Raw genomic sequence first — 18,885 nt, 5'->3', positions numbered from 1 at the left:
AAATGCTATCTTGATTAAATTTCAATGACACTTCACTAATTTTCTTCATTACATTTATTTCAAGGAAAGAAAAGAAATTTTAAGTGTGCTGATGGAGAACAGCAAATAAAGATGGACTGCTATTTATATAAATGCTGTTTCAGTTTACCTTTTATAATTTGTTGTACAATTCCAAACTGTTTCTTCAGAATTTACATCAGATACTGACAGCTTAACACTATGATCCTTAGATCACTGTGCTAAAATGTAAGTGTTGAGGGTAGTATGTCTCAATAATTTAGTGATGTGGTTCTCAAAACAAAAATATGTACAAGAAGTGTATGTAAGGGGAAAGTGCATTGTTTTAGGGAAATGGCACTATAAATTGCAAAGAAGTACATTATATGAGAGGGAAGTGATTTCAAAAACATTAGACATAACTGTGTAAAAAAAAATTATATATTAGATGACATAGTAAGTCATGAGAATTCTTTTTTTTTAAAAAACACCACAGACTGATGTGGAAATTGGGAAATTGGGAGAATTCAATAAATTTAAGATTCAAAACACGAGAAACTGAGGGAAACTAAAATTGAGAGAACGCTAGCTTGCAACCTCTTTTTATAGCACTTGCATCTCTAGAAGAAAAAGAAAGCCCTGAGAGCCAGGGAACTCTCTAGAGTGGTGTAGGTTGTGACACAGGAATGGAGGGCCTGCACAGGGAGGACTAAGGTAAAGGGACCCCTAACCATTAGGTCCAGTCACGGACGACTCGGGGTTGCGGCACTCATCTTGCTTTATTGGCCGAGGGAGCCAGCGTACAGCTTCCAGGTCATGTGGCCAGCATGACTAAGCCGCTTCTGGCGAACCAGAGCAGCACACAGAAACGCTGTTTACCTTCCCGCTGAAGCGGTACCTATTTATCTACTTGCACTTTGACGTGCTTTCGAACTGCTAGGATGGCAGGAGCAGGGACTGAGCAATGGGAGCTCACCCTGTCGCGGGAATACAAACCTTCTGATCGGCAAGTCCTAGGCTCTGTGGTTTAACCCACAGCGCCACCCGCATCCCTACAGGGAGGACTACAACAGTGTAAATTCAAGCTTTTCCTTGCACAAACAAAAGTGTCTTCTACTCAAGCTATTGCCCATGTCCATTGTTAATGTATGCAAATTAGGTTCCCAAACAAAAGCTATTATGGTATTACAGCTCTTAAAATGAATTGCAGATTTTCTGTGGACTTGTATATTAAGTGGCTTGTATCATACAATATTTCAAGACTGAATAACATTCCCCCCCCCCAACACACATATACTAATTTTCAGACATTTAGACCCATGTCACATATTACCATTTCCAAGGGATCGTTATCATAAACATTCTCAAAAATTATTTATGGGGCATTAGGGCAAAAAAATTATGGGGTATTAGGACTGTGGCCATTAACATCCATCTACATCCATCTGATATCTACCATATCTTTCTGTCTATAAGACGCCCCCACGTATAAGACACCCCCTATTTTGGGGGACTCAGGTTTAAGAAAATGGGGGGAGACACTATCCATGTATAAGACACTCCCTAATTTTTGACATTATTTTTTAGGGGGGAAACCTAGTCTTATACGCAGAAAAATATGGTATGTTCCTCTTCACCTATCTGAGGGAACAACGACAGAAAACACACACATATGTAAATATGGACATACACATTTATGCCATGAGTCATATGTGCAGTTTGCCTGATGGTTACAGTTTTGCTGATTGGCAAACACAAATCTCTAGCTCACTAATGTCTGAACTATCCCTAAAATAAAGATTTACATTAATGCTGGGAAAAAGCACGTGTGAATGACTGCTTTGGTGCCCAAGTTACTCTGCATCTGCAAGGAAGAATTACTAAGTAAAGCTGCTCCTGAGGCTCTTTTGGCAACCTGCTTGGACAAAGCATCCCCTTTGAAGACACCTTTACACATCTCTTCCTACAAGAAAAACAGCATACAAACTGCCATATTTTTTTGCTAGAAGTCCTAAAGCCTTGCTAATAAAATGTGGCAATTATATTCAAGCACCTGCATAGTTGTCTGATACTTTTAAGTCACCAATTTCTACAAAGATAAAAAGTTATGATACATTATGGAAACTACTAGTCATACTATCCTATTTCAACATGCAGCCTGCTGAGATAGATCCTACAGCTGTAAACAATTCTGCACCAGAATCTAGTTAATTAAATAAACCTGCTTAAACAGAATGGGATGTCTGCACAGAAAACCCCAACCCCGACATCACATCCCTTTTCAGTATTTCCACATTCAAAGAAACATTTATATTCCCAACAGAAACCTTGGACATTCCACTTCTGGTTTTAAAATCTAGTCTGTAATGACAGTTAAGTTTTGCTTCCAGCTTCTTTTCCATCCTACCACTTTTATTGTTTTATTGTTGTTTCCTAGTAGCAAGGAATTGCAGGGCTTTTAATAACCCACTTCAAAACTCTGCTTTAAAATTCTGTTCTTGAGGGTCATCTTAGTTAGGGAGGGTAATATTCACCAATGAGAGGGGAGGAGAGACCATGATGGTACATGAAAACCATGATCAGAAGTTTGGGAATATTCTATCTGCAGCCAGCCTTAATGAGGGAAGCCTCTGCAAAACAGGAGATATGCACACACAACTCTATAAACTCCTTCCCAATAATTTTTAGTCTAAAGCACATTTATTAAAAACAAAGGAACGCTAAAATCTTCACACAAAAAAGGATTCCAAATGAAACATAAGAATTAACTAAACAACTTGCCTCAACTTGCCTCTTTGTTCATATCTGAGAATTCTAGACATTAATGGCATGTTTATTAAAACCTCAATTATTTTCTTCTGCAAAAGAAATAGTGTATCATAATGATTCTTTATCCGTGATATAAGACACTGCTGAGCAATTTATTTTCTTAATGTACCAATTATAATTAATAAGGTAAAGGTAAAGGGACCCCTGACCATTAGGTCCAGTCGTGGCTGACTCTGGGGTTGCGGCACTCATCTCGCTTTATTGGCCGAGGGAGCCGGTGTACAGCTTCTGGGTCACGTGGCCAGCATGACTAAGCTGCTTCTGGTGAACCAGAGCAGCGCACAGAAATTATAATTAGTAGGTTGTTTTAAAATAGCCTTTGGATGATTTTTTTTTTTAATTAATTGGGGATTTGCCACTGATTTCAGCAGGTTACTTTTACTATGCAGCAGAACTTTTAAATCAGCCAATACAAAAAAAGCTCTTAAATCAGTACAAACATCTAATAAAGATCTAGGACAAGCCCTCCCCCTCTCAGGATTATGGAGGAGATCATTTCAGGACATGATGCTCACTGTACAAGCAACACAGCACAGAGAAGAGGAACTACTTACTAATCAATGAAATCAGTAATAATCTTTTTCTTTAGGCATGCCTATACTATTAAAGTCCATAGGCTTTGTTCTAGTTGTCTACCTCAACCTTGGGTCCCCAGATGTTGAAGGACTCCCACTCCCATCATCCCTAACCATTGGATAAGCTGGATAGGGATGCTGCAGGTTGTAGACCAATGTCTGGGGGCCCAAGGTTTAAGAATTCTGCTCTATGGAACCCATTTGTGAAGTTTCTAATAAATCATAAGTCTTTGTTCAGCTATGGAGTTCACTTGGTGTTGAACAAGTCATTCTTTCTCTCACACACAGTGTAACATTTCTCAAAATGAATCCACATCCTGTCAAAAACATATGGGTGAACATTAAGAAAAATGTGGACAACAAGTAACCATCAGCCATATCTTACGTAAGGAAACTTCTACAATGGAAACTTGGGAGACTCTGGCGGATTAAGCAAATTAACCTTTAACCACCTTGTACCTTCCAGATCTTTTGGATTACAACTGCAATCAGCTGCATCATTTGGAATCAAGGCTGGTTCCAGGTTTCTGTGGGTTCAGGGCAAGAGACTCCAGGTAGGGCCCCCTAGTCACATTCACAACAACAACAATAAAATTTTATTATTTATATCCCGCCCATCTGGCTGGGTTTCCCCAGCCACTCCGGGCGGCTCCCAGCGGAATAGTAAAAACAGTAACACACACACACACACACACACACCGAACTTGCTAGTTCAATTTCAGGCTTGCTCATTCTTTCCCCAAAGCTGCCACTGTTGGGCAGCAATCCTTTTCCTCCTTGTTGTTGTGTCTAGGTGGGCTCTGAAGCAAGAGCCTAAGAGTGGGCAATGGCTTCCAACAAGAAAGCCAAGAAGCAGCAGTCTTTCTCTAGCTCAGCTAAGTCCTAGTCAGAGATCAGTTTGGGGAATGTGGTCTCCAGCAGGACCAGCAGATGCTGATTGTGATTATTTGACATCATTGGAATTAATCCTATAAAAATGGTATAATAATGGATTGTTTTGAGAACTGTTGAAATGAACACCAGCTGCATATCTTTAACAACTTTTTTATTTTCACACTATTGGCATTTGTGTCTTTATTTGTGATATTGTGCCAATTAAAAATGTGTGATTTCTGATAAAAAGGAATCCACTCAAGTTAGATCATTAACCACACTGCCTTTCTTCATCCTTTACATTTCTGCCAGCTAAATTCTTTCTGTGTGGAGTTTTAAGTTGTGGCTTTTCTTCTACTATTGAGCTAATATCAAAATTTACCATGAGTTCATCTGCAGCAAATGCCACTAACATATTCTGCAAGAAGGAAGGATCACATCTAGCTCATAAAGCATCATTCAGGTATCTGTCGCTGCTAAAAGGACATCTGGAGATTGAGAGAGAGAAAATCTCAGGCCACAAAACAAGAGAGCGCCCTTGTTCCCTAGTTCAGATTATCTGTTCATAAAAAATAGTGACTATTACACACACACACAACCATTAACAGAGAGTAAATTAAGAGAGTAAAACTATTTTTTAAAATAAAAAAACAAGGCAGATAATAACATTCAGTGGCCAAAGTCAACAGATGATGAAGTTAGGTGGTCTAGTGTTTTATGGATGTTGGAAAGGTTGCTATTGGCTGCTTTGTCCGACCTCCTCTGTGTATTTATTTCTGATCAAGATGTGTAGTCAGATCTCACTGAATGTGTTCTAAGATTTGAAGGTCATGTTTTTCCAGCCTTCTTGTTGGATTCCAGAATAACACATTCAACTCATCTGGATAAGGCTGTCTCCAGTGTTTTTAATTCTTTGTTCCAGGAGGTTTTTGCCATCAAATGGAGTCTGTGAGTTAATTCTACTTTTCCTGCTTCAGCCAGACTCTCTTTTTTAAGTCAATTGGAAATAGATAAGAAAGATAATGAAGAGAATTAACTAAGTGGGAAAGAGAACACTACAAATTAAATCTGCAACAGATCTCTCTTTTATTTGCCCAAGAAAGAATTGATTAGAACACAAAGGACTTCTCTTCATTCCAGTCAGACCAGTCAGCTTTCACTTGCTTGATAGGTATACATTATAAAGGCATTTAAAATTTTATATTTCTACAAGTTTATATTTGTAACGATCTGTGAGTTTCATACATGTTGCCAAAAGCTTGCTGGACAGACTAGACAGAAGATGGCAAGCATATGCTTTTATCTCTAAATAAAAATAAGATATTGAAGTTGTCCACTTTTTACAAAATTAAGTAATCCATCTTCCTATGCAGTTCAGCAGTCTCTGGGTTCTGAGTGTCTATCTACTGTTGACATTGGGTTTGCAAGACAAGACTGGACTGCTGACTCCTTTCCAAGTTCAATTCAAGGTGCTGATTATTATCAGCCCTAAATGGCTACTTGAAAACCCATCTCCTCCTCTGAGAATCTGTCTGTCCTTTAAGCTCAAGTGATGTGGTCCTCTTGCACATGCAACCGACTTCAGAGGTACAGTTGGTAGCAATACACAATAGGGCTTTCTCTATGGCAGTGACAGGGAGCCTTTTTCCACTCTGGAGGCTGCATTGTATTGTGGGAAACCTTCTGGAGACTGCAAGCCAGAGGCAAAAGTGGACAGTGCAAGTGGAAAGTCCTACCTTTGTACAGCAGGCTACAGGTATCAACACACACATTTACCAGTCTCTATCCAGACAAGCAAGGAGACATGATCACAATTCAAGGACACATTGCAAATAGCAAAAGGACCCAGGGAGGTTTCGGGGCCTGGAGAGAGGGGAGGAGGCTTGGGGAGGAGGCATAAAATTGGGAGAGTACTGAGGACTAGACAGGCTTGGAGGGCCCCATTTGGTCCATGGGTCTGAGCTGCCCCAAACCTGCTCTGTAGCTCTTGTTATGGGGACCACAATGATCTTGGAAGTTAAATCGAACTTGAAGACTTTCTTTAAAAAAAAAAAAAGCCTTTGATTCAGTTGCTGTTTAATCTGATTGTTACCACAAAAATGTGTCCCATTTTTAAATGTTTGTTTTAGTCTTGAATTGTGTTGAAGCTATTTTAACTATTATTGTCAATTTTATTTTTATGTTCATTTTCATACTTTGTTTACCACTTTGATTATCTCCTTTGACTGTAGTAGGTATAAAAAACAGTTATTAAATCTACTCTTTCCTAGGCCATTCCATCCAAATGATCATGAAGAACTCTTACAGAATTCTTACATGGCTCTAAGTTGCAGGTTCTTCACAATGGTTTACAACACTAATCTGAAAGCTGTAATTATGAAAAAAGCACCTTCTGGCAATTAAATTTCACACTACCTACAGTAACAAATGAAATATAGCATGCCACAAAATGAAAAGAAATGACATAGCAGCTTAATAACATATAGGAAATCTCTTCTTGATTATAAACTGGAATAATAAAGTAAGTGAAATGTGGAAAATATTTATATGGGGAAAAACACCCTTGCTTTAATATCATACGTCTACTTGTGAGTTCTATACCACTGGCTCAGACTCAAGCTACTCATTTTATCAAACCCAAGACATCCACAGATAATGGAACATGAGAGGATTCCAAGGCAGACTAGGCCCGACAAGCAAGATTTAACATAGCACAATAGAGTCGTTAGAACAGATATTAAGTTTTTTCTTCAGATATTCAATTTTCAAATGTTAACAGAGCACTCCTGTACATGTTTATTCAAATGTAATTCCTACTACATGTAATGAGGTTCACTTCTTAGTGTTTAGGAATTTTGCAGCCTTAGTCTCATGACACTAAGTATCAAGGTGAACCTAAATTTGGTTCTTGCATTTTTAACTCAGTCTCTTTGTTGTTGTTGTTGTTGTTGTTGTTAATAATAATAATAATAATAATAATAATAATTTTATACTCTGCCCATTTGGCTGGGTTTTCACAGCCACTCTGGGTGGCTTCCAACAAAATATTAAAAATACAATAAACATCAGACATTAAAAGCTTCCTTAAACAGGGCTGCCTTCAGATGTCTTCTAAAAGTCAGGTAGTTATTTGTTTCCTTGACATCTGATGGGAGGGCGTTCCACAGGTGGGCGCCACTACCAAGAAGGCCCTCTGTCTGGTTCCCTGTAACCTCACTTCTTGCAGGGAGGGAACCGCCAAAGGCCCTCGAAGCTGGACCTCGGTGAGGCTGAATGATGGGGGTGGAGACACCCCTTCAAGTATACTGGGCCATGGCCATTTACTGCTTTAAAGGTCAGCACCAACACTTTGAATTGTGCTTGTTTGAATTGTGTTGTTTGCAGAGAGGAGATTGCAGTAGCTTTTCTTTTCCCTGGTCATTTTGCTGCTGTGCTGAGCTAAGCTATGATTTGGTTTAGCACGCTATCTGTGTCTGATATAATCATTTAGCTCTCCCAGACAAACCACAAGCTCTAAACCATGGAACAAACTCAAATCCAGATGACACCGATGACTTAGCTTAGTGCAGTGCAACAGCACATTGGCCAGGGAGGAGCAGCTACAATCTCCTCTCTGGGAACCCACATGCTTGCTCATTTGCATTAAGCCATGCTTTGGATTAATCTTACACCAGAACTGGATCTTCCAAATTTCCTGCAAAGACAAGATGTTGAGTTAAATGACCTTTGGGACACCTTCCATTACACTAAATGAAAAAAGCTCCTCATTGCGCAATCCACCCTGAAATATTCTGGGACCCATCTGTGTGGGTTGCAACTCACACTTTCAGAAGGTTTAGTTTTATGTAGCATACTGACTTTATTTATGTATCTAAAGCATTGTTACCACACTCTTTAGATATCTTGCTTCTCCTACTGGTATGGCTGTGGGCGTTCTCTCCCGCCCTCCCGTTGCCACTCAGTATTAGTAGGCTCTTCCGTTCTATTGCTCTATCTCTCAAACTGTCATTGCATATTAAATGTTAATCCACTTTGAGATTACTTATTAACCACTTTTCCTAATCTTAGTAAAAAAAAAAAAAAATCAAGGTCAAGTTTCATCATTTAAATTGTCTCCATTTCTATTTTTCTTCTTCACAGTACATTTTTTTGTCATTCTGCTTAGTACTGACTACAACTTCTGAAATTGTAATGTCAAAGGTACGACTCTTCCATTTGTCTTAGGAGCCCTATGGACCCAACTCCGTTTATTTTTGATCAGCTGCTTATTCCTCATCTAATACTTGATAGTGGTTTTACAAAACCCGAAGCGTTATTGATGGTGGGAAGTTGTTTGAATGAAAACTTCTATCTCAGATGCCTTTCAGCACTCATGGTTTGCTTTTGTTTGTTTCTTTGGAATCTCAAATGGTTACAAGGATGGAGTGAGTCATGTGGGGACTTCTAGAGCACTGAATAGTTCCAGGTGACTATTTAGAACACATGTTCAAACAACATAAACACACTGAGACCACTGCTATTTTAAAAAGAACAATATGGTCTTCTTTTTCAGTACTGACATTTAGTATTCAAGCTTTCCTTCACTTCAATATAACAAAGGAAAGATTTAGTTCCTGCCCTCCTCCCCAAAATTTAACTGGCCTATCAGACTGCTTAAATGCCTGTACTGTAAGAAAGGTCTATAGTGAACCATTCATATAATCAGATTTCATTTTACTTAACACAAAATTTGTTCAAAGAAATCACGACATTTAACTAAGAGAAAGGATGTTTTATACCTTTTTTTTATTAAATAGTAGAATTTCTACCTTGACGATGTTCACATTTCTTCTACTGGGAATTAAATCTCTTACCTACCCCTGACATCATGTAGGATTTCAGGTGTTAGGTGAGTGGGCACAGCTTCCCCAAAATGGCCTTGCAGGCCAAATGAGGAGGCTACATTTGGCCAGCAAACTGGCAGCTCCCCACTCTTACCATAGATAATGTAAGCCATACAATGAACAGCCTCCCTAAGTATAATTGGCTTTATTAAAGCTCACAGTAAGGCTGACTGACTTCAGAATTTCTAAGCCAACTACATCCAGAAAACTGCAGAATGGTGTACATAAATAGCATATAAAACATAATGCAGATAATCAAGCAGCACTAAAACATAATAAACAAGAAATAAAAACTACAGAGATAAAAAAGACGTTTTCAACAAATGGCAAAAACATAACATTGGGGCTTGCTTCACTTGTAAGTGAAGGGAATTCCAGAGAATGGATGCCACAATGTTAAAAGAATATGGTCAAATCTCTGCTTGTTTCACCACAGGCACTGGTGGCATCATCAATGGATCTTCACCCAGAGATCCAAGTCAACAGGTTGGAATGTATAAGGAGAGCTGGCTTCCCAGATACCAGTTTGTTTATACACCAGGAGTGAAACCTTGAATCTAATTCAGCAACTAATTTACAGTCTGGGCAACAGAGGTGTCACATGTTGTCAACTGCATGCCCCAGAGAGCAAACTGTCCAGTAGTGTTTTACACTAGCTGCGTGTTTCTGACAAAATTCAAAGGCAGCCCCAAGTAAATAACATTACAGCAATCAAGTCTAGAGGTTACTAATGCACGAACTACTGTTGCCAAGCTATCCCTGTCGGGGAATGGTTGTAGCTGGCTTACCGGCCAGAGCTGATAAAAAGTACTCCTAGAAGCTGAGGACACTTGAGCTTCCAGTGACAATGCTGGATCAATGAGTACCCACAAGCTACATACCTGTTCCTTCAGAGGGACTGCAACCCTATCCAGAACAGGCAACTGACCAATTTCCCAGACTCAGAAACCGCTCAAACACGGGGCATCTGCCTGCTTCAGTTTATTGGCTCTCCAGACTATTAATTAATCCAGGCACTGTTCCAGGACTTGATAGCCATTTCTTAATCACATTTTCCACCGAGTAAAAGCTACTTATGACACCTAATTGGCTGGACAAACAAACCTTTCTGCATAAATGAAGTAGAAGCAAAAGAGTAGAGACATGATGCAGAAATACTACAGTCAGCCTTTATTATATTCTACACATAAGTACAGCACCTCAAGGGATGGCACATAGTAATTAAACACGGGAGAATAGTCTGAAGCCACTAACCTGTGTTCCTGTGAAGTAAACTGGATCTATTTTCCAAAGTGACAGAAAACATCTCACTCTCTGAGGTTGCGATCTCCTTGGGAGAAGCACTGAGTTGGAGAAGAGCATCTTGCGCTTTCTTTTTTTCCTTCTTTAACATATTTACTAAAATATCTAAAGTTCATTTTAAGGAAAATTTCCGAAGCAAATTTGAGACAACTATAAACACTCTTCTTAGAATAAGAGGTCTGTTGATTATATATTAAAAGCAAAAGGCATTATTTATTTTATCTTTTACTTTTATTTATTTCAACATATACCCTGCTCACCTTTCAAAGAGCACACAGAGCATTACATATGGTTTCCAGATGGAATCCCACCCAGGCAGTTTACAGGGCTACACCAGAATCATACCTAAGTCCCCAGCAGGCTAGCCATGCCCAGGGTATATATGCTAAACATATTCCAAGTTGTATAGCATGCACAAAATATACCAATATGCATCATACAGAAGTTCAAATATTCAAGAGAAGTGTTAAGCCACTAACAAAGTGACTCATATATACCCCAAAGCACAGAAACTGCAAGCCAAAGCACCAGGCATATTCTCTGCATCAAATAGCCAGAAAATAAATTCTATAGATTCACACAAATTGCATTCAGATGTTATGTGAAAGCACAGTTTAGTGTGGCATGAATTAGCCTAGGGAAGCCTTGAGTTTGTGTACTTCTCTCTCCCTTCTCCCCCTCTTATACAGAAGTTTTCACTTCTACATAACTGCAGTCTGAAGCGACAAACTGGTTAACATTAACTATGGTTGGTTTGACACAAACCACAGTTGAACAGTGTTGGAACCAGCTGCCCAGAACCCTGCAAACCCTCCAAACACAGATAGATAAAGGCCTTAACACACTTGCAAATCCTCACACATCCCACACTTATACACAAAACACTTCTCCACCTTACTTGGCAGCCACAACTTCCTTCTCAGGCTTCTGACAGTCGTTGTTGAAGGAAGTGGCTTAGACTGACCATGCACTGCAACATGACTTGTCCTTACTTAAATTGTTTGCTTAATAGGGGAACTTAACTTATTTACCATGGCTGATCTGAACTTCAACCAACAGAATGTTTTATGTGGGGGGGGGGGTTGGGGGGGAGGTGGACCCCCACTGCATCATTTCCAGGACATTCTTCTGGCTGTGTTAAGAAGTGTATGGCAGGAACATTTCCTAACCTCTCAGAGGCTTTACCTTTAAAGTACTTTAAAAATTAGAAACTTATTAAAAAGCCCCCAGACCACCTCAAATCAATTTAAATTGAGGAAAGCAATGGCAAACCTAGACAGCATTTTAAAAAGTAGAGACATCACCTTGCCAACAAAGGTCCGTATAGTAAAAGCTATGGTTTTCCCAGTAGTGATGTATGGAAGTGAGAGCTGGACCATAAAGAAGGCTGATCGCCGAAGAATTGACGCTTTTGAATTATGGTGCTGGAGGAGACTCGTGAGAGTCCCAAGGACTGCAAGAAGATCAAACGCATCCATTCTTAAGGAAATCAGCCCTGAGTGCTCACTGGAAGGACAGATCCTGAAGCTAAGGCTCCAATACTCTGGCCACCTCATGAGAAGAGAAGACTCACTGGAAAAGACCCTGATGTTGGGAAAGATGGAGGGCACAAGGAGAAGGGGACGACAGAGGACGAGATGGTTAGACAGTGTTCTCGAAGCTACAAACATGAATCTGACCAAACTGCGGGTGGCAGTGGAAGACAGAAGTGCCTGGTGTGCTCTGGTCCATGGGGTCACGAAGAGTCGGACACGACTGAACGACTAAACAACAACAACAACAAAGCCCCATTCCAAAAGTCAAATAAGTTTCACCCACCACCATCACTCCCAATCTTCATTGGAAAGTAAGGTACAACTAGGATACCTTTTACTTTTCCATTGTTTTCTTCTTCAGCCAATTTACTCTGCACTTCAGCCTAATAGACTCATGGAGCAGCTTACATAGTATCACTTAACAAACAAGATAGTCCATGTCAACACACTTACAATCTAAAAGATTATACACAAAAGGAAAAGTGGGATGGGAAGTAAGGGGACCATGAAAAACTGAAATGCCAGTTCAAGTTACAAAGCTTGCAAAATGATAAGCTTGAATGGAAACAACTAAGGGAGAGGAGGAATCATAGAGTCATGGAGTTGGAAAGGACCACAAACATTATCTAGTCCAACCTATCTTTCACCCAACATGGGGCTCAAACCAACAACCCTTAGATTCACAGACTCATACTCTACCAAATGAGCTATCCATGAAGCTGGTCTCTCAGCAGAGCTGAGAGAATAGCCCTATGGTACCATCATTGCTTCTGCTGTTGGTCTGCAGCCAGGTGGAAAGCTGATTTAAAAGATAAAATCTCCATAAAGACAAAACAGATTTTAACCAGAACAGGAAGAGTGTTAAAAGAGGTCAAGAAAAAACTTGGTGATATGTTATGCCAGGGCAAAGAATGGTCACAAATGGGGGGAGGGGTCACAAAGGTAAAATATTTTAAACACATTACCTCAGCAATTCCTCAATGCATCAGTCTGAAAATTAATCAGAGCATGTCACGTAATGTAGATATACCATGCAAAATTTCAGTTTTGACAACTCTTCAATATTTTAATAACATTTATTATATTCAGGTTTTACAGTGGTGGGATACAGTTTGACCTATCCAGCTTAACCATGCAGTGATTTTTCTGACTGTAAAACATATCTAAATATTAAACAATATCATATAAAATGTGGTTCATGTTATATATATGGACTTTTAAACCAGATCTGATTTTAACCCAGAATAGGTTTTTTTTTGCCCCAGTTCAAAAATAAAATGCTGTTATTTGCCTGCAGTTCTTTCAAATAACCAAAAAACTAGAATACAGTAATTATATTTTCTATGCCTTACTAAAACTACAGCTATGTATATATTTCTATGAATTGATAGAATGCACAGGACTATTTCAAAAGCTAAATTTTATATATATTGAATCTCAGGTTTAATAAAAATTTACATTTACTCTAAATCCACAGTTCAGCAACATTTCATTTGACTAAAAATAACAATTACAGGAAATTCAACTTTTTGAATGGCAATAAATAGTGCTTTATATAGCATTGCTATTTTCCATTATTATTATTATTTTTCAGAAAGTGCTTCACATAAGGTTCCCAGAAACCTGGATCTAGGTCAGGACTAAGCAACACACTAAAGCTCTTACATCCAGGAGATTAAACTAGCCTGCTTCAGAGCAGGCAATAAGAGTAAACCTTGGAGTCTGGTAAAAAAGGTGTAGCAAACATTTGTTGCAGAATTTCGTGGAAGAACTCACTTAGACAATGAAAATACAAACATGATGTCTAACCCAGCTAAAATATCAATATGTCTCCTTTCAGAAAGAGGCTCCCCTGACCTGCAGCATTATCTGTGTGAGGGGGAGTTTATGGGACAGGAACAAATAGATGTCAGTCTCTCCCAGCTTCTGCCCCATTCTGGTGAGGACATGCATACTTTTGTGGTTCTGGGAGTCCCCTGCCACTGTGAGAGTGCAGGTGGAGCAGAAATAGTGGCTAGATTGCCACTCAGCCCAACTGAAGGCAGCAGCAGCAGGAGGTGGTGAGTGGGGAATGGTACAGGCTGACATCAGGCCCTCTGCCCCCTTGTAGAAGCAGCTGTCTCTAAGAGGCTGTTGCTCTGAGAGGCATTCAACATCAGGACTTAGCTCCACTGAGGATGTAGACCATCTGCAGATGCTCAGGAGACTCCCCAAACCAGCCTGCTTTGAATTGGTGCTGGGGAGAGAAGCTATAAACCATCCTGCTGGGGTCAGTGAGTGGCACTGCCCGCATGTATTACCCCCAACAGGTGGTACCAAATGGATTCTCCTCTTTGAGCCATATTATATGGCAGAGGCGGAGGAAGCCGCTTGGGCGCCTGGGGTGGTGCACCCAGGGGTGGGGCAAGCTGCCCATAGGGGCAGGGCGCACCACAGGGCCTCCAGAGTCTGCCTGCCTCCTCCCACTCAGCTGCCCTACAGCTGGGGGGAGGCAGCGGGCGGACCGTTTGGGCAGCGCAGAGCCTGCGTGTGCCCAAGCCACTGTGTCTCTCCCAGGAGAGATGCATGGCTTGGGCATGCTGCAGGCCCCGCAGTGAGTGCCACCCGGTATTTTGTCACACCCCCCCTCAGTGGTGACACCCGGGGCAGCATGCACCCACCGCACCCCCCTTCCTCCACCCCTGGGTGCAATGAGGCTCACTGCCTTAAAATAGTTTCATTGGGCATGGTTTTACATGTGGCCCTATTTGTCTCTTTCTCTAGGCCTAAGGCCCCCAGATGATGTTGAAGTACAATTCTCATCATTCCTTACCATTGGCTAAGCTGTCTAGTGATGATGTGGGTTGTAGTCAGATGACCTTTTCTGGAGTCAGAAATCATTCATATTTGCCTCTGAAGGTGTAAAATGGATCAGTGGGGTAGGAGACAGAAGGGAAAATTACCCTCCGAGATTGTTGTGTAGTTATGCAATCATACAACTTTAACTGATTCGTGGAAAATAAGGTCCATGCATATTTAGGTGGGAAATAACTTAGTTAACTCATCATATCTGGAGCTTGTTATTACAGTAACTAGAATATACAGAACGCTGTTATGTTGTTCTCAAGCACACGTATAGAATGGTCTGAGATGATCCCTAGAAGGGTATGACAAAGGGCTATAGAAATCCTCCGCAATCAGGGTGCTTGCAAGAAAAATGAACATGGATAATAGCAATAATATAAGGTGGATAGGTGGACTGTCCCTGAGATAGCCAAGCATAGTCAAGGAGAATGCTCACCTCTTACAGGCATTGGGATTTATCTCTGTTCCCAAGCATATTACCTATACCTGCAAAACACACCTCTGGTCAGAGGAAGAGAGTTAGGCAGAGCTGCCTCAACCCTGTGGCAGGTGGAATGGTGGTGATGGTGGGGAGATGAAGTTCTATCTTGAATTAAGGGAGGTGATTGTCCAGTGCTGCTTGACATGGAAACATTGGGCAACTTCAGGGGGAACCTGTATCAGCCTTTTCCCTAGCTAGGATGCTTAGGTATGAGTAGTTCACTATGGAAAGCCAGGACAATACCTCAGCTTAGATAGAACACACGCACACACATTTTAGTCACATTGCATTTTTGAATTGACATGTAAAATTAGTGGCCATTTTACTTGAAGACTGGTGACTCTCATTTTCGTTGACAAGGATACTGATTTCATTGTCTCGTTGCTGCAGAAGATCCTTCAACTTCTTCAACTCTTCATATCCAACTGAATTATTAGTGTCTGATGCAAGCAGATGGTTGTTAGGTAACTTTGCATTATTAAGCAATCTCTATTAAATGGAACAAAAGCAATTGTCAGTTCTTTAATTTTGACATTCTGTTGACCTATCTCCATCAGAAGCAAATTGCACCAACTTATTTAGCCTAGGTAAAAGACGAATGCTACTGCTGCTGACCACTGCAATGGCCCTCTTGCCTGTCTTCTCGTTCCACTTGAATCAATTTTGAATGCAACAGTTACTTTCATCACTTTTATCTGATGTCATCCTTCTCCTCCAGCCTTCTGCTCTCTCTGTTGCTTTCCTCTAAAAAATGCCATTTCTCATCCTTACATTTAAACCTCTGTTTCTAGTAGCATCTCTTTTCTCATCTCAGCTTATTTCCTGCTTCGCCACTGACCCCATTTCTCTACATACAGTACATCTTAATGTCTTGTCCTAAATCAGCAATCTCACATATTTTTCAGGACTAGAACTTGCCTTTTGGGATCCAATTCTTAATTATTATTTTTACCACACGGTAGTGTTTCTAACACAACTTCTCATGGTCAGTAGTGTATCCAGATGTACTAGTGGAAGACCAACGCCCTAAATGACTTTCTTTAACTATATTATCTACACTCTCTTCTCAAACTACCTCTCTCATCAATTCCAATCTATCAAAGGGCAGTATTCAACAAAATAGTTCAGTGCACACAAGAAATACTGCTAGCGCAACTGGATTTCCCCCTCCCTCACATGCAGCCCACAAATCTGCTCTGGAGGATTGGAGGAACCACAAAACAGATTTATGGGTGCACCAAAACAGAAAAAGAACATATTGTGCAAGGAGAAATCTTTGCACTAACAGAATCTTTAGGCCATATTCAACTAAGTTGTGGCGCTAATAGAAGCTTGCTCCTCAATCTACACAACATCCATCTACCTTTCCAACTCTGCTCAGGAGGGTTGAAAGAACCCCCAGAATTTAGTGGTGAGGACAAGAAGAAGACTGTTCTGTTTAGTAAGCAGAAATGCTTGCACTGATGGGATGATCATATTAGTGTGATGCTGTCTCCCCCTTAGCTTTCGTGCTAAGTCAAATACTACGGGGGGGGGGGGTCTGTCTCCATTTCCTGGACCACCACAGCGTCTTTCAGTAAACCCTCCTTTATTCCATCCTTGGTACTCCCTTAACAAACCTACCCTTCTCCCTTTATCTTCACTCTGTCTATACTGAAAACAATATGAGCAGGCACACTGGTGTATTTACATTTTGTAAAAATTAGCAATAAAGGGATACTCAACAGTTCTTAGGGAATATTCATTAAGCAAATGTGCAATGTTAATTTAGCTAATAAAGCATAACTATTTACTCTTATTTCTGGAATACTTCACTAATGAAAGTCTGGCTAACCCATAGGTAAATATAGGTAAATATGGATATATAGTTCCTAGCTGAATAAAATATGGCTTGCTTGTCTGTTTATGTAAGATATATAGGTGGGCTTCACACAGTGTATAAAAGTATTAAAACAATAATTATCCACTTTTTTGCAGTAAATGAAGATGAACTACTGTTTATGTTGAAATTCAGTTTCTGCTTTTTATCTCTGCCCTAAGTGCAAGTTGATTCATCAGAAGATCTTGTAGTGGTAGCCACTGGCTTTGACACTTGAATAATAGTTTTTTTTTAAAACCACATTTTAAACCATGGTTTCAGATCCTCATTAGCAAACAGACATTAAGCCACAGTACTCCCACCTTGGAAACTCTGGTTTGAAGAATGCATGACCAAAACTGATGCTTGAGAAAAAGGAGTGCATGAGCATTGTTCTCATTCCAAGCTTACTAATTAATCTAGGAACATTACATTCAAACCAGACAACTCAGATTCTCTCGATTACAATATGCATACCAAAAGCAATTTATTTTCTCCTGTGAGAAATGAACAATGTATTTAGTGCTTCAGTTGTATCGTTTTATGGAGTTCTGATTTGGGGCTTTTATTTCCTTCTCCCTCTCTCCCTGGAATGTCTAGTAAATGAAAACACATGGAGTGTTATTATTGTGTTGAAGGCTTCCTCACCCCTGAAAATGGCAGCCAATGAAGCATACCTTTAAATGGTTGAAAGAGTGTTTGATCTTCCGCATATCAGCTCCTAGCTCCAATGTGCTCTCAGGATCCATATCTTCCAAAAAACTTTTAATCTGTTCGTCTACCCTAAATTCAGGAGGAAATACGACCTTTCAGAAAATATACTTAATCTTCAGAAGATAAAAGCAAATAGGCATACCAGACTGAGAGCAAGCTTGTTTCCAATATACCACAAGTGGTATTTCCCAATATAGAGTATCACAAATGGATATATTGTTTTTAAATAATGTTTTTGAATTTTTTAAAAAAGGTTTTGGCTACAGTAAGTTTTTTGTTTTGTTTTAAATGTCATCTCAACTAGTCCACTAATTTTTGGGGGGGAGCAGACCTATTAAAATTCATGGACGTAATGTAGTCACTTTCATTAATTTCAAAGGGTTGACATCAAGTAAAAGATGGATGAGTATCACCCAATCACCAAAAACTGAACTACAAACCTCTGGAAGAATAGTAGGGGAAATATCTTCATAACATTATCGTTTCAAAGTTTAACTTGCTTCTGGAAGCCAAGGATTAGCAAGTTACCACAGTCACTATATTTTGGTGAAACAATCCTGTATGCCACCACTGAGCCCATTATTTTCAGAATAATTATTTCTTGAAAAATGAAGTGATTGCATTTAGCAACTATATATAGTTAGAAATATTGAAATTAATGCTTTAACGCTTAAAAGAAAAAAAAAAAGCATCATTGTTGCACTCTGGGAACCCAATTGTGCCCAGAGAGGCCCCAGAGAAAAGGAAGCCCTCCACCCAGCTAGCTCTAGTGACCCTCCAGAATGGTATTTCTACATGACTTAATTGCACCAGAGCAGGAATGGGGATCTGTATCTGAATGTTTGTTCCATTGAAAGCAATGTGACTGTTGTCTCTCTCACCACACAGAATCATTTGCAGCTGGATGCAAATGTGAACGTGAATCTTCACTTCCATTCTGTTTCAACTTATCATGCACAAACAGAATCCAAGAGCAAATCTTTCCCTTTCATAC

General features: G+C 39.9%; 1 protein-coding gene across 3 annotated transcripts in view; it reads right to left on the bottom strand.

Annotated features, from left to right (window-relative positions):
- Positions 1-18,885, bottom strand: part of KIF6 (kinesin family member 6) — a 149,733-nt gene that overhangs the window by 82,869 nt on the left and 47,979 nt on the right. For all 3 annotated transcript variants that reach the window (XM_083434456.1, XM_083434457.1, XM_083434458.1), the window contains exons 11-13: positions 17,855-17,960; positions 15,685-15,808; positions 10,412-10,564 (exon numbers count right to left, since the gene is read on the bottom strand). In XM_083434456.1, coding sequence (XP_083290582.1) covers positions 10,412-10,564; positions 15,685-15,808; positions 17,855-17,960 — 383 coding nt within the window. The remainder of the gene's footprint in view (positions 1-10,411; positions 10,565-15,684; positions 15,809-17,854; positions 17,961-18,885) is intronic.

The sequence above is a fragment of the Podarcis tiliguerta genome (assembly GCF_965153285.1).
Source record: "Podarcis tiliguerta genome assembly, chromosome: 3".
Lineage (NCBI taxonomy): Eukaryota > Metazoa > Chordata > Lepidosauria > Squamata > Lacertidae > Podarcis > Podarcis tiliguerta.
The sequence above is the reverse complement of the archived record's forward strand: the minus strand, read 5'-3'. Positions and strand labels throughout refer to the sequence as shown.